Source organism: Carcharhinus amblyrhynchos, chromosome 8, assembly GCF_965287045.1.
Source record: "Carcharhinus amblyrhynchos chromosome 8, sCarAmb.v2.hapA, whole genome shotgun sequence".
Taxonomy (NCBI): Eukaryota; Metazoa; Chordata; class Chondrichthyes; order Carcharhiniformes; family Carcharhinidae; genus Carcharhinus; species Carcharhinus amblyrhynchos.
In genome coordinates this window covers 72,023,184-72,037,935 of record NC_137331.1, presented here as the reverse complement: position 1 = coordinate 72,037,935, position 14,752 = coordinate 72,023,184, and the positions used below count along the sequence as shown (strand labels likewise).

The window sequence follows — 14,752 nt, the reverse complement described above, 5'->3', positions numbered from 1 at the left end:
TATGTATCTCAAAGGGCAGGATCTCTGTCTCGAAGCCCTGGATTCAAGTCACACATCAGGACTTACTGGCCACCAAAAGTGTCTTCATGATATGGCCAAGCAGGTTAAGAATCAATCTGCTGATACCTCCAATATCAGCAGATTGATTGGCAGGGGGTAAAAGCGGGAGCGATTCTGGATCAGCCATTACTGAGCCTGCTTGTCAGCATATAGGAGTGGACCCGTAAGACAAGGAGGACTACACTGATTAAACACAGTTGCAAAATAAGTCATGAGGTCAACAGATTCTGAAAGCTAAATTGGAAGTTTTGTCAAAATCAAAATCCTATCCATATAGCAGTTGGAGCTTAGCAATGGTAGAGAAAAGCTGTCTGCTTTGCAGAAGCACATAAATGGAGTAATGGGCAAGAAAACAAATTCCAAGGAAACTAAAGGACAATTGGCTCTAGAAACTACAGAATGAAGAGAATTTTCCAGGAAAATTAAGATAAAAAGGAAAACAGGAACTGGAATTTGAGCAGGGAACTGTTCGCTGAATTTAAAGGTAGGCCTGGAAAGGGCAGAAAGGGTGAAATTGTCTGGAGAAAAGCCAGACATCTGAAACAGTCGTAATGTTAGTATTCTTGTTCTAGTTTTTGCAGCACTATTATTTGGTTAGGGACTGAACGATTACATGAAAATTTGAAAGCTCGTGGCTAATAAAGACAAAGGAATGCTAAAATGAGAGTTGGAAATCCAGGAGGTGGATCCTTGCTGAAAGCTGCTGAGGAAAAGCATTGTTTGTAAGAAGATTCTAAAGCATGTTTTTTGAGAGTGTCACACAAGGATTTGTAAATTCCAATCAGTTTAGGGGAATTTGAGGAGAAATCCACAGAAGTCTGATTGAGTGACATCTATCCTGGGTGACATGGTAGCACAGTGTTTGGTATTGTTGCTTTACAGTGCCAGGGACCCAGGTTCAATTCTGGCCTTGCATGACTGTGTATCTGCGTAAGTTTCCTCCCACAAGCCAAAGATGCACAGCTGAAGTAGATTGGCCATGATCAATGCGCAGGGTTACACGGCTAGGACAGGGGGAGTGGGCCTCAGTAGAATGCTTTTCCGGAGAGTTGGGACAGACATGATGTGCCTTTTGGCCTCTTTTTGCACAGTAGGATTTCTGTGGTTTTACCACATGGTTTCAGAGTGGGGTTGTCTGAACACAATTGGCCTTTTTGGTTGCATGGATTGTATGTTTATTTTGAACATTATATGATGAGATCTATTCCGTAACCAGCATTATCCTTAAAATCTGTGTACTCTTTGAAGATGATAGGGAGTGAAAGAGTTGCATTATAGTCAGTCTTTTCATGTTTAATTAAAAAAAAATGATGTTTAAAGCTGATTGGCAGTTCTGTGACTCTGTTCATCCACATTTTGTAAAAAAAAGTTATCCGGGGAGGGCGATCTTACGAAAAAGTAAGTCCAAAACGAGCACAAAAACGGAAGTTTCTGATTTTTTTGGGTGAGCCCAAATCTCACTGCATGGAAAAACAGCAAAAATGGTTTATTGCCTGTAGGAGCAGGGGACAGGACTTAAATCACCCGAATGATGGCTGAGAGCAGCAGATGGCGCAATTGCACATGCGCAGGTCCCTCTGCTCTGAGAATGGAGAGACCTGTCACTCAGCCTCAGCCTCTGCCTCTCTCAGTCAGCCTCCATGGTAAAGCCACAGTTAAAAGTCTGACAACACCAGGTTTTAGTCCAACCGACTTATACTATCAAATAAGTCGGTTGGACTAAAACCTGGTGTTGTCAGACTTTTTACTGTGTTTACCCCAGTCCAACGCCGGCACACCAACATCAAAGCCAGTTACCATAGGGGTCCAAGGCCTATAACACTCCCAAACTACTGGCCAGGACTGACTGAACTGTCATCTTCCCCACCAATCGCAGATCCGCAGCGGGCTCCCCTCACCCCACTACTGATTGGTCCGGTCCTGCCTTCTTGGCACTGCCCCACGCCTGGGGGGGGCACTGTCAGGGTGCCAGACTGAACGTCAGACTGGCACTGACCAAGGGACACTGCCCCCCCCCTTTACTTCCAACCTCCCGGGGGAGGTCAATGGCTTCCTGTTCTACCGGTGAGGCCATCATGGGTGTTTCCCATTGCTGGGGACCAGCTGTGATTCCTGTTGGAGAGAATTTCTGTGGCCACAGAGGCAGTGAGCCTGGACATAACATCCCAGGCTCACTAATTTCATTCAAATGATATCTAAATTTGATTTAAATAATTTATTCAGCCGGGAATGGATCACATTTCAAGTCCAATGTGACTTCTTCAGAACCGAAGGAGGGCCATATTAAACTCGAAACATTAATTTTGTTCCTCCACAGATGCAGCCAGACCTGAGTTTTTCTTTTCTTCATATGCCAAGGAAAAGCATGTTGAATTGAACAAGGACACCATGTAATTTGGATTTTTAAGCTTCACTAGAAATTTAAGAGTAGCACAAGTTTTCAATGCTATTTGAGTTCCCAAAAAACACTTGAACCTTTACGAGTCTTTTCAGTTGGAAGGTGCCAATTTTTATTTTGTGTTTTACAGAAAAAGGTGACATTGAACAATTTTCTGGACACATTGATGTCTGATCCTCCACCACAATGTCTTGTCTGGTTGCCACTCATGCATCGCCTAGCAAATGTTGAAAATGGTAAGTTATAAACCATCCAGTTCCATCTTGCCTATTTGCTATGTTTTTAAAAAATATTTTCCCTTCCCTTCTAAAGGTAACCCTGGGTATACAGCCTTCAAAAACACCTTCACCTCTTATCCTCCTCTATTCTAGCATCTCCCAATCTCTCATGCCTCAACTAATCAGCCAGTCTTCCTGTGTGAACATTAGATAGTGAACTCTTGGGAGGCTTAAAGCCCATTCTTGTCCTCATCCCAATTCCTCCCATTGCACTAGCTGGTAGAATTCAGTGAAAAGTGATCAGGAGCATGCATCCTGGCTTGCAGCAACTCAGAGCAATCATAATGTCTCAGGTAAATTAGTTTAAAAATAACGTGTATTTCTGCTTGCAAGCAGAAAAGACATCTCAGATTTCTTTACAGAGTGCAATGGAAACTTACCAAGTTTGTACTAGCGCATCCCAAGAAGCTTCCAAGGATGTTATGAAACAAAACTTGAGCCACGTGGAGTATTAAGACATGTGACCAAATCTTGGATAAAGAGGTAGGTTTAAGGGAGAAAAGGACATTGAGGTTTAGGGAGAGAATTCCAGAAATTGAAGGCACAGCCAACAATGATGAAGAAATTAAAATGGAGGTGCTCACAACTCCAGAGTAGAAGGAGTGCAGAGATCTTGGAGCTCGGAGTGCTGGATTAAGGCTGAAGGAGATCACCGAGATAGGGAGAAGTAAAACCACAGAGAAATTTGAAAAAAAGGTGAGAATTTTAAAATTGAGGCATTGCAAAACCAGAAGCCGGTGTAAATCAATAAGCAACAGGCTGATAGGTGAATGGGACTTGGTGAATTGGGCACAGGCAGTGAAAATTTGGATGATCTCAAGGTTATGGAGACCAAATATAGAAACCCTACAGTGCAGAAGGAGGCCATTCAGCCCATCGAGTCTGCAGTCACTACAATCTCACCCATGTCCAATCCCTGTAACCCCACATATTTACCCCACTAATCCCCCTAACCTACACATGCTGAGACACTAAGGGGGAATTTAGCATGGTTAATGCACCTAACCCGCAGTCTTTTGACTGTGGGAGGAAACTGGAGCACCTGGAGGAAACCCATGCAAACATGGGGAGAATGTGCACATAGACATTGACTCAAGCTGGGAATTGAATCCAGGTCCCCTGGCGCTGTGAGGCAGCAGTGCTAACCACTCTGCCACCATGTCGCCCATAAGGTACAACAGGAAATGAACCAGGAGCATGCTGGAATCGTCCAACCTAGCGATAACAAAGGAATCGATAAAGGTTTTGGAAACAGATGCAGAGAGACATAATGGAGTTGGGTTTAGTGCCTGAATGGTGCAGTATTTTAGGAACTGGTGAATTACATAAGAACATAAGAAATAGGAGCAGGAGTAGGCCAACTAGCCCTTCGAGCCTGCCCCGCCATTCAATAAGATCATGGCTGATCTGTCGTGGCTCAGTTCCACATTCCCGCCCTCTCCCCATAACCCTTAATCCCCTCGCTTATCAAAAACCCAACAACCCGCGTCTTAAAAATATTTAGCGAGGCAGCCTCCACCACTTCAATGGGCAGAGAATTCCAGAGATTCACCACCCTTTGAGTGAAGAAGTTCCTCCTCAACTCCGTTCTAAACCCCCCCCCCCCTCCTTTATCTTGAGGCTGTGCCCCCTATCCTACTGTCCTTTCTGAGCGGGAAGAGTCTCTCCACCTCTGCAGGAGGAATGCCTATTTGGAACAAGTGGTTTATGATCCCCTGTTTGGACCTGACCTTTAGACCTCTAACATAGCCTTGCTGAAAGGATTGTACAACTACATCAATGGCCAATATCCGATCATTGAAATCTGCTTCTAACATTTTAATCTGAAGCAGTGAGATAGGTGTATTAGAAGACAGATTGTTGTAAAACTCAAAAGTCATAGCATACATAAAGAGACTAAGATGATAAAAAAAACATGGTCTGTGTTGTAAAGTTCAATGGTCAAGTATGTCCATGAGGAAGCCATTTTAGTTAAACAATACAGTGTGAGCTCGCATCAGCATTCAGGCCATTTCATGCTTCCATTGACAACTCAGCTCCCCAAGCTTTCAAATATCACTTTGAGTCAATTTTAAAACTGGATTTTGTTGTTAGAATGAATATTGTGCATTGTTCATTTGAAATATATTCAAGAACTTAATTAATGAAAATCATGTCTCACCTATAGAACCATAGACAGGCTATGGTGCAGAAAGAGGCCATTCAACCTACTGTGTCTGCACTGGCCAAAATAGGAAATAGGTGCTCATTTTAATCCAATATTTCAGCACCTGGCCTGTAGCCTTGCAGGTTACACCACTTTAGATGAAAATCCAGGCACCTTTTCAAATGAGTTGAGTTCAACCTCAACCACCGATTCAAGCAGTGAATTCCAAATGCTCGCCATCCTTTGGATGAAAAAGATCTCCTTATGTCCTCTCTGATCCTTCTATCAATCTCCTTAAATCTATGCACCTTGGTAATTGATCCCTCAGCTAGGGAAAACAGGTCTTTCTTGTATACCCTAACTAGACCCTTTATAATTTTGTACACCTCAATGAGGTCACCTCTTATCCTCTATTCTAGCCTTCCCAATCTCTCCTCATAGCTGCAATTTTCAAACCATAGCAATATTATTGTGTCTCTCCTCTACACTCAGAGGAATTATGCCTTCATATAATATGGTGACCTGAACTGTACACTAAACTCCAGCTGTGGCCCGACCAGCATTCCATTCCCACTTTGTATTCAATACCTTACCTGATGAAGGAAAGAATTCCACGTGTTTTCTTGACTACCTTGTTCACTGTTCTTGCCACTTTCAAGGATCTAGGATATGTACTCCAAAGTCCGTCACTTTCAAAACCCATCTCAATATTTTCCCCTTCATTGAGTTTCCCTTGCTTTGTTTGCCCACTCCAAATGCATTACCTCACATTTTTCCAGATATAGTTCCATTTGTCCTCTCAACCAAATGATTGATATCATGCTGGAGTCAACAGCTACCAACTACACAGCCAATTTTTGTGTCATCTGCAAATTTTCCAATCATGCCACTCATTATTAAATTTAAATCATTAATACATACACTGTATTCCACCGCCCCAACACTGTGAGCAGTGGAACGCCACTAAAAACTGTTTTTCATTCACAAAACATCCACTGACCACTCCCCTTTGTTCCCTGTCATTGAGCCAAATTTGGTTCCAACTGGCCACCTTCCCCTGTATCCCATGAGATTTCACTTTTCTGACCAGTGTGCCTTGTGGGACATTGTCAAATGCTTTACTGAAACCCATGTAGACAATATCCACTGCACTACCCTCATCAATACTCCATGTCACTTCCTCAAAAAATTCTATTAATCTATTAAGACACAATCTTCATTAAAACAAAAACCATGCCAACCATCCTTAATCAATCCAGGCCTTTCTAAGTGACATTTATACTGCCTCTCAGAATTGTTTCCAGTAATTTGACAACCAGTGAAGTCAGCCTGACCAGCCTACAGTTTTTGGGCCTATCCCTCACACCCTTTTTAAATAATGGTACAACGTTCACAGACCTCCAGTCATCTGGCAGCTCACCTGTATTGAGTGAGGTTTAGAAAATGATCCTCAGAGCACCTGGTATTTCCTCCCTGGCTTCCTTCAACAGCCTGGGATGCAATCCACCTAGCCCAGGTGATTTATCCACCTTCATGTATGCTAGTCCCTTCAGTACTTCCTCTCACTATGTTTATTGTATCTCGTATTTCATACTCCTTTTTAACTAGAATGTCTGGATCATTGTGTTTCACAACAGTAGTGTAAATGTAAGCCTACTTGTGACATTAATAAATATATAACCTTACACTCATTTCCCTTCTTTCGTGAAAACAGAGACAAAGTACTGATGAAGAACCATGTCCACATCTTCTGAATCAATGCACAAATTACCATGTACATTTCTGATAGGCCTTCTCTTTTCCTTAGATATTCTCTTGCTCTTATCGGTAAAACATGTTAGGATTTTCTGTGATTTTATTTGCCATCATTTTCATACTTTGTTTACTCCTCTAGGTTTTTTACAATTTTAAATATTTTTTGTAACTGCCATAAGCTTTCTTTTTCAACTTTATCTTGGCCTTAATGATTCTGGATTACCAGTGGGCTCTAGATTTGGCCCATCTTGATACCTCAGAATTGTAGTCTTGTATCTGTTGAGAACCCAGTTTCCTACATTGCAGCATGACATAAAACATATTTTCATGATATCCTGGACCACAGGAAAATGTCTGATAGCACATGCAAGCACATAGCCCTGCAGCTTGAGCTACATATGTTTTTAAAAATAATTTTTCTTTAAGTGACAGGATCGGTTATCTGGGTAACTTTTTAAAAATTTATTCTTTGATGGGATATAGGCATTACTGGCCAAGCGAGCATTTGTCGTGTATTCTTAATTGGCCTTGAACTGATTGACTTGTTAGGTTATTTCAGAAGGCATTTATGAGTAACCACATTGCTATGGGTCTGAAGTCACATTTTGGCCTGACAAGATGAGGATGGTAAATTTCCTTCCCTAAAGAATATTAGTGAACCAGATGGGTTATAACAATCAATGGTAATGCTAGTCTCCATTACTGAGACTAGCTTTCGATTCCAGATTTTATTAATAGAATTTAAATTCAATCAGCTGGTGTGGTGGGATTTGAACCCACCATGTGCACCGTGGGCGGCACGGTAGCACAGTGGTTAGCACTGCTGCTTCACAGCTCACAGTTCGATTACCGGCTCAGGTCACTGTCTGTGTGGAGTTTGCACATTCTCCTCGTGTCTGCGTGGGTTTCCTCTGGGTGCTCCGGTTTCCTCCCACAGTCCAAAGGTGTGCGGGCTAGGTTGATTGGCCGTGCTAAGAAATTGCCCCTTAGTGTCCAGGGATGTGTAGGTTAGAAGGATTAGTGGGGATAATATGTAGGGATATGGGGGTGGGGTCTGGGTGGGATTGTGTTTGGTGCAGACTTGATGGGCCGAAGGGCCTCTTTCTGCACTGTAGGGTTCTATGGTTAACCCGTGCTGCCAGAGGATTAGCTGGGGCTAATTACTAGATCAGAGACATTACCACTACTCCACTGTCTTTCCCATTCTTGTGTTGGGAACATCAATTTGTATGTGATGTTGAGTGTCAAGATTTGTAGGGAATCACCTTCATAAGACAATTTGAAGACTGCTGCTTTAGGAAATAAATATCCTCTTTAATCAAACTACATGTATAAATATCCAGTAAGCATGTAAAATAAAAAAAGATTAAAAGCTGTATTAACTGTACAAGTAAAAATAGTTCAATGCTTTTGTGTATTTCATCTATGCAGTCTTCCACCCTGTTGAATGTTCCTATTGCCACAGTGAGAGCATGATGGGTTTTCGATATCGTTGCCAGCAGTGTCACAATTACCAGCTATGTCAGGACTGCTTTTGGAGAGGCCATGCAAGTGGTTCTCATAGCAACCAACACCAAATGAAAGAATACACATCATGGGTAAGAAGAACATGAATTCACTGGGTATAAGAGAAAAGGATTTATCTATATATACAGCATATCAATAACCCAATTTGTTTCAGTTATAAACAGTATATAGCTTCCCTAATTATATATATTGTAATCTTTTCATTTAAATTACTCCTTTGAGTTGGCAAGGAGCGTGTTGGAGAAAAATATTAGCTCATTTCTTGAAGTAAGAATCACTAAGAGGCTGTTAATGTTCGCCATTATCACAATATAAAATGGACAATAAATTTGCACGTCCCTATGCATACAGTAAAATGTAAATTTGTAAGTTGCTGTCTAATTTTCCCTGCTCCTCTAAAAGTGCAGGTATCTCTGCAATACCTACATTGCAATGCATGAAGTTGCTCTATTTACCCATTAGTTTCTCTTTAAACACACAGGAAAAACTTAGGACTTCTTTCAGACTTTGACAATAAGTTGCTACAAAGCTACAGAAAAATCTTTGGAGAATTTGAGACATCGTAAGAACTAGGAGTAGAAGTAGGTAAATTAGCACCTAGCACCTGCTCTGCCATTTAATACGGCCATGGCTGATATAATCTTGGCCTCAATTCCACTTCCCTGCCCATTTTCCATAGCCCTACAAACTCTTACCAATTAAAAATCTGTCCACCTCTTCCTTAGATTTGCTCAGTGACATAGCATCCACCACACTTGGGGATAGTGAATTTCACAGAATTGCAACCTTTTGAGAGAAGTTAAATTCTCCTCATCCCATTTTTAAATCTGCGACCCTTATCCTAAAACTATGACCTTTGTTCTAGGTTGCCCTGCAAGAGGAAACATCCTGTCCATGTCTGCTTTGTCAATCCCCCTTATCATCTTGTACACCTCAAACATCATCTGTTTGGCAACAAACTATACATTTTCTCTTTGCAATATAACCCCATAGCTATTAGCACAAAATTACTCAGTTAATTGTTAACAAGTTGGTAGTTAGTGCAGGAGCCCACCACAATGCTATGGGTTCTGGTAAAGTAAGTATATTTCATACTGACAATGTTATTTTGGATTAATCAAACTTTGGGCTTGCTTTTCTGCCCCTCCCCGCTGCAGGTTTGAAATGGGAAGTGGGTGTGGTGGGGTTGTTGTGTATATGTTGCTATCAGCTCGTCCCAACTTGGGGAGAGCAGTGGGGGTTTGGATGGCTGCCCACCCTCAGGCCTGTTGGGGCTCTTAAGTGGCCAATTAAAGATCACTTAAGGACTTCATCCTGTCCCTGCCACTATTTTACTGGTGACGAGGGTAGGTTCATGACAGTTAGGAATCCTGGCAGTTTTAGTTCTGCAGACTGGTGTTGGGCAAAGGGGTGATCATCCTTTATCGGTCCCTATCCTCCCCGATTGTATATGCCTTTAATCCTCGCACTGCCACCCCTGTCCAGTCTCTCAGTTCCATCCTCCTAGTTCCTGCCAGTCTGACTCCTGTGATATCATGGATTTAAGTAACGGTCAATGGTTCTTCAGAGAATGGCTGTAATCTTAGAAATGGCCACCGTGCCAACCTGTGACAACAGAGCATCTGGGCATCTCTCTATGACAGGACTTCTTCCCAAGATGGGGGCTGAGGGTGTAAGGTGGTCAACAGTGTTCCCGCTATTAAATTGCTGCAATGTAGTTGGCGGCAGCGTTGTGATGGGCTCCTCCACTAACTACCAACTTAGCGGTGAGGGTGTGTGGGAGACCGCTGTGCTGTCTAAAATCCAACCTTTTCAAAAATCACTGAGCAAAGCTGCATTTTTCATATATCAAGAAGCAATCTTTCAATATGGATGTCATAATAGAACATTACAGCGCAGTACAGGCCCTTCAGCCCTCGATGTTGCGCCAACCTGTGAAACTAATCTAAAGCCCATCTAACCTGTACTATTCCAATATCATCCATATGTTTATCCAATGACCATTTAAATGCCCTTAATGTTGGCAAGTCCACTACTGTTGCAGGCAGGGCATTCCACACCCTTACTACTCTCTGAGTAAAGAATCTACCTGTGACATCTGTCCTGTATTTATCACCCCTCAATTTAAAGCTATGTCCCTTCATGCTAGCCATCTCCATCCTAGGAAGAAGGCTCTCACTGTCCACCTTATCTAACCCTCTGATCATTTTTATGCCTCTATTAAGTCATCTCTTAACCACCTTCTTTCTAACGAAAACAGCCTGAAGTCTCTCAGCCTTTCCTCATAAGACCTTCCCACCATACCAGGCAACATCCTGGTAAATCTCCTCTGCATCCTTTCCAATGTTTCTACATCCTTCCTATAATGCAGCGACCAGAACTGTACGCAATACTCCAAGTGCGGCCGCACCAGAGTTCTGTACAACTGCAACATGACCTCATGGCTCCTAAACTCAGTCCCTCTACCAATAAAAGCTAGAACACCATACACCTTATTTTAACAACCCTATCAACCTGGGTGCCAACTTTCAGGGATGTATGCACATGGACACCGAGATCTCTCTGCTCATCCACACTACCAAGTATCGTGCCTTTAGCCCAGTACTCTGTATTCCTGCAATCCTTCCAAAGTGAATCACTTCACACTTTTCCGCATTAAACTCCATATGCTTCAACGCATTGGCCATTGACTTTACTGTTGCGATTTCTCTCACCTGAAGCCAATGGTCAGTTTTAATGGGAATAATGGCAGTGAGAATAAGTAGCAAGGAACATATTCTTCTAGGTGGCATGAGGCTGACCATTTTTAACACATTTATTTTTCTTTACTTTCTAGTCACATAAATGAGAACCAGTAAAATCAGATATGCAGAAAAGTGCAATTTAAATGTTAGGTGTAGTTGATTACAGGTACTAAAGCATAGTGGAATTGTACTGGAACTCATAATTCAGAGACTTAAATTGGCAATCCAATGACAAGGCACAGGATTCTACATTGCACTACAATTCCCAGCCACGAAGAAATTCAGTGGCACATTCACCCAGTTCCAGTGGGATGACTCCCAGTTTGGATGGGCCTTAAGTGGCCCAAGACTAGACTTCTCTTCAAATTTGGGGAGGAAATCCTGCCTCCAAGAGCTGCCACGAATCAAATGGCTCCAACATTGCCACCAGGATGGAGATCTTTGCTCAAGCCAGATGAGGAGGTTCAGTAGAACCAGGCCCCAGTGAGATAGGGCAGGGTTCACAGGCCAAGGTGGGAAAGATCATCTGTGTGTGAGGGGATCTCCAGGGGTCGCATAAGAACATAAGAAATAGGAGCAGGACTAGGCCATCAAGCCCTTTGAGCCTGCCCCACCATTCAATAAGATCATGGCTGATCTGAAGTGGATCAGTTCCACTTTCCTGCTTTCTCCCCAGAATCCTTAATTCCCTTGACTGTTAAAAACCTATCCACCCATGACTTAAATATATTTAGCGAGGTAGCCTCCACTACTTCAACGGGCAGAGAATTCCAGAGATTCACCACCCTTTGAGTGAAGAAGTTCCTCCTCAACTCCGATTTAAACTGCCCCCCCCCCCCCCCTTGAGGCTGTGCCCTCTAGTCCCGCTATCCTTTCTAAGCGGGAAGAATCTCTCTACCTCTACCCTATCCATCCCTTTCATTATCTTATACGTCTCTATAAAATCCCCCCTCATCCTCCTAAACTCCAACGAGTACAGACCCAGTGTATTTAGTCTCTCTTCATAGTCCAGCCCCCTCATCTCCAGTATCAGCCTAGTGAACCTCCTCTGCACTCCCTCCAAGACTAAAATATCCTTGCGCAAGTGCGGCGACCGAAACGGCACACAGTACTCCAGCTGCGCCCTCACCAGTACCCTGTACAGTTGCAGCAAGACCTCCCTGCTTTTATATTCTATCCCTCTCGCTATAAAGGCCAACATACCATTTGCCTTCTTGATCACCTGCTGCACCTTCAGACTAGGTTTTTGCAACTCGGGCACAGGGACCCCCAGGTCCATCTGCACCGTAGCATGCTGCAGCTTTTCGCCCTTTAAATAGTAATCCCTCCTACTATTATTTCTGCCAAAGTGGATAACCTCACGCTTGCTAACATTATACTCCATCTGCCAGGGCCTCACCCACTTGCTCAGCCTATCCAGATCCCTCTGCAGACTTTCCACACCCTCTGCGCAATTTGTTTTTCCACTCATCTTCGTGTCATCAGCAAATTTCGTCACCCTACACTCAGCCCCCTCCTCCCAGATCATCTATATAAATGGTAAATAGCTGAGGCCCCAGTACCGATCTCTGCGGCACTCCACTAGTTACCAACCACCAATCAGATAACAGATGTTATCCCCATTCCCTCCAATAGTCGAACTTCAAATGTGGCAATGGTCTCTGCCCACAGCAGCAAAAAATTGTGATGGGGCAAGAAGAGATCCTTAAGTGGCAATAAATTGGCTCAAGGACTGGCAAATTGTTGAGAAGGTTGCATACAATTTTAAGGGGATACAGATAGGTTCCTGAGGCAGACAAAATGTTGGCAGATGAAGTATAATGTGGGAAGATCTGAGATTGTGCACTTCGGCAGGAAAAAATAGACTTGCAGAATATTAATTGAACAGAGTGAGACAGCAGAATACTGTGGGACAGCGGGATCTGGGTGTTCTCATACCTGAACTATAAAGTCAGCACACCGGTACAGCAAGTAATCAGGAAGATGTTTATTGCAAGGGGGATTGAGTATAGAAGTGAAGGAGTCTTACTGCAAATGTACATGACACTGGTGATACTGCACCTTGCATACTCCATTCAAAGGGGTTCAGTTGGCTTGACTCCTAGGATGAAAGGCTTGTCTTATGAGAAAAGTTTGAGCAGGCTTGGCTTATTTTCATTAGAGTTTAGAAGGATGAGAGGTGATCTTATTGAAACATCTAAGATTCTGCGGAGGCTTGACAGGGTAGATGCTGAGAAGTTGTGTCTCCTTGTGGAGGAATTTAGAACTGGGGGTAAGAACATAAGAAATAGGAGCAGGAGTAGGCCATCTAGCCCTTCGAGCCTGCCCCGCCATTCAATAAGATCATGGCTGATCTATTGTGGCTCAGTTCCACTTTCCCACCCTCTCCCCATAACCCTTAATCCCCTCGCTTATCAAAAACCCATCAACCTGCGTCTTAAAAATATTTAGCGAGGCAGCCTCCACCACTTCAACAGGCAGAGAATTCCAGAGATTCACCACCCTTTGAGTGAAGAAGTTCCTCCTCAACTCCATTCTAAACCGCTCCCCCCCCCCCTTATCTTGAGGCTGTGCCCCCTAGTCCTGCTGTCCTTTCTGAGTGGGAAGAGTCTCTCCACCTCTATCCTATCCATCCCATTCATCATCTTATACATCTCAATGAGATCTCCCCTCGTTCTTCTAAACTCTAATGAGTACAAGCCTAGTTTACTCAGCCTCTCCTCATAGATCAACCCCCTCAACTCTGGTATCAGCCTAGTAAACCTCCTCTGCACTCCCTCCAAGGCCAAAATATCCTTGCGTAAGTGCAGTGACCAAAACTGCACACAGTACTCCAGCTGCGGCCTCACCAGTACCCTATACAGCTGCAGCAAGACCTCCCTACTTTTATATTCAATCCCCCTCGCTATGAAGGCCAGCATCCCATTCGCCTTCCTGACCACCTGCTGCACCTGCAGGCTGGGTTTTTGCGACTCATGCACAAGGACCCCGAGGTCCCTCTGCACTGTCGCCTGCTGCAGTTTTTCGCCATGTAAGTAATAGTCCTTCCTACCATTATTCCTACCAAAGTGGACCACCTCGCACTTGCCAACATTAAATTCCATTTGCCATTTCCTGGCCCATTCGCCCAGCCTATCTAGATCCTTCTGCAGACTCTCCACACCCTCCGCGCAATTTGCCGTTCCCCCAATCTTGGTGTCATCAGCAAATTTCGACACCCTACACTCGGTTCCCTCCTCCAGATCATCTATATAAATGGTAAATAGCTGAGGCCCCAGCACCGACCCCTGGGGCTCTCCACTAGTCACCAACCGCCAATCCAAATAGCACCAATTAACCCCCACTCTCTGCCTCCTATTTGACAACCAAAGTAAGTGGTCTCCCATTTAAGATTGAAGCAAGGAGAAATTTCTCCTGAGAGAGTTGTTAGTCTTTGGCATTCTTATCCCAGAGAGCAGCAGCAGTTGCATCATTGGATACATTCTGGGCTGAGCCAGGCAGATTTTTGATCCATAAGAGAGTTGAGGGTTATGGGGCTGGCAGGAGAGTGGATCAGGTAATCATGAACTTATTGAATGATGGAGCATGCTCAATGGGTTGAATGACTTACTGCCCCTATTTTTTAATGATCTTATTATGATTCTTTTACTCATTAATCAATTTTTGGATTGCCTGGTTATACTTCAATTCATTTAATTTATTCACCTAATTTTCAATAATTTATTTTCTACTGTATCATGACAATTAATCAAAATGCTTTATTCTTAAACTTGCTAGTATTAGCATTTCTGAAAGCAGAAGACAGCAGTTCTTCTGTCCTTTCTATGAATCCAGCTCACCTTTG

General features: G+C 43.3%; 1 protein-coding gene across 12 annotated transcripts in view; it reads left to right on the top strand.

Moving 5' to 3' along the window:
* The window catches only part of dtna (dystrobrevin, alpha), a 195,408-nt gene that overhangs the window by 75,248 nt on the left and 105,408 nt on the right, over nt 1–14,752 (top strand). For all 12 annotated transcript variants that reach the window (XM_080194256.1, XM_080194255.1, XM_080194253.1 and 9 more), the window contains exons 7-8: nt 2,589–2,694; nt 8,069–8,235. In XM_080194256.1, the coding sequence (XP_080050382.1) occupies nt 2,589–2,694; nt 8,069–8,235 (273 nt within the window). The remainder of the gene's footprint in view (nt 1–2,588; nt 2,695–8,068; nt 8,236–14,752) is intronic.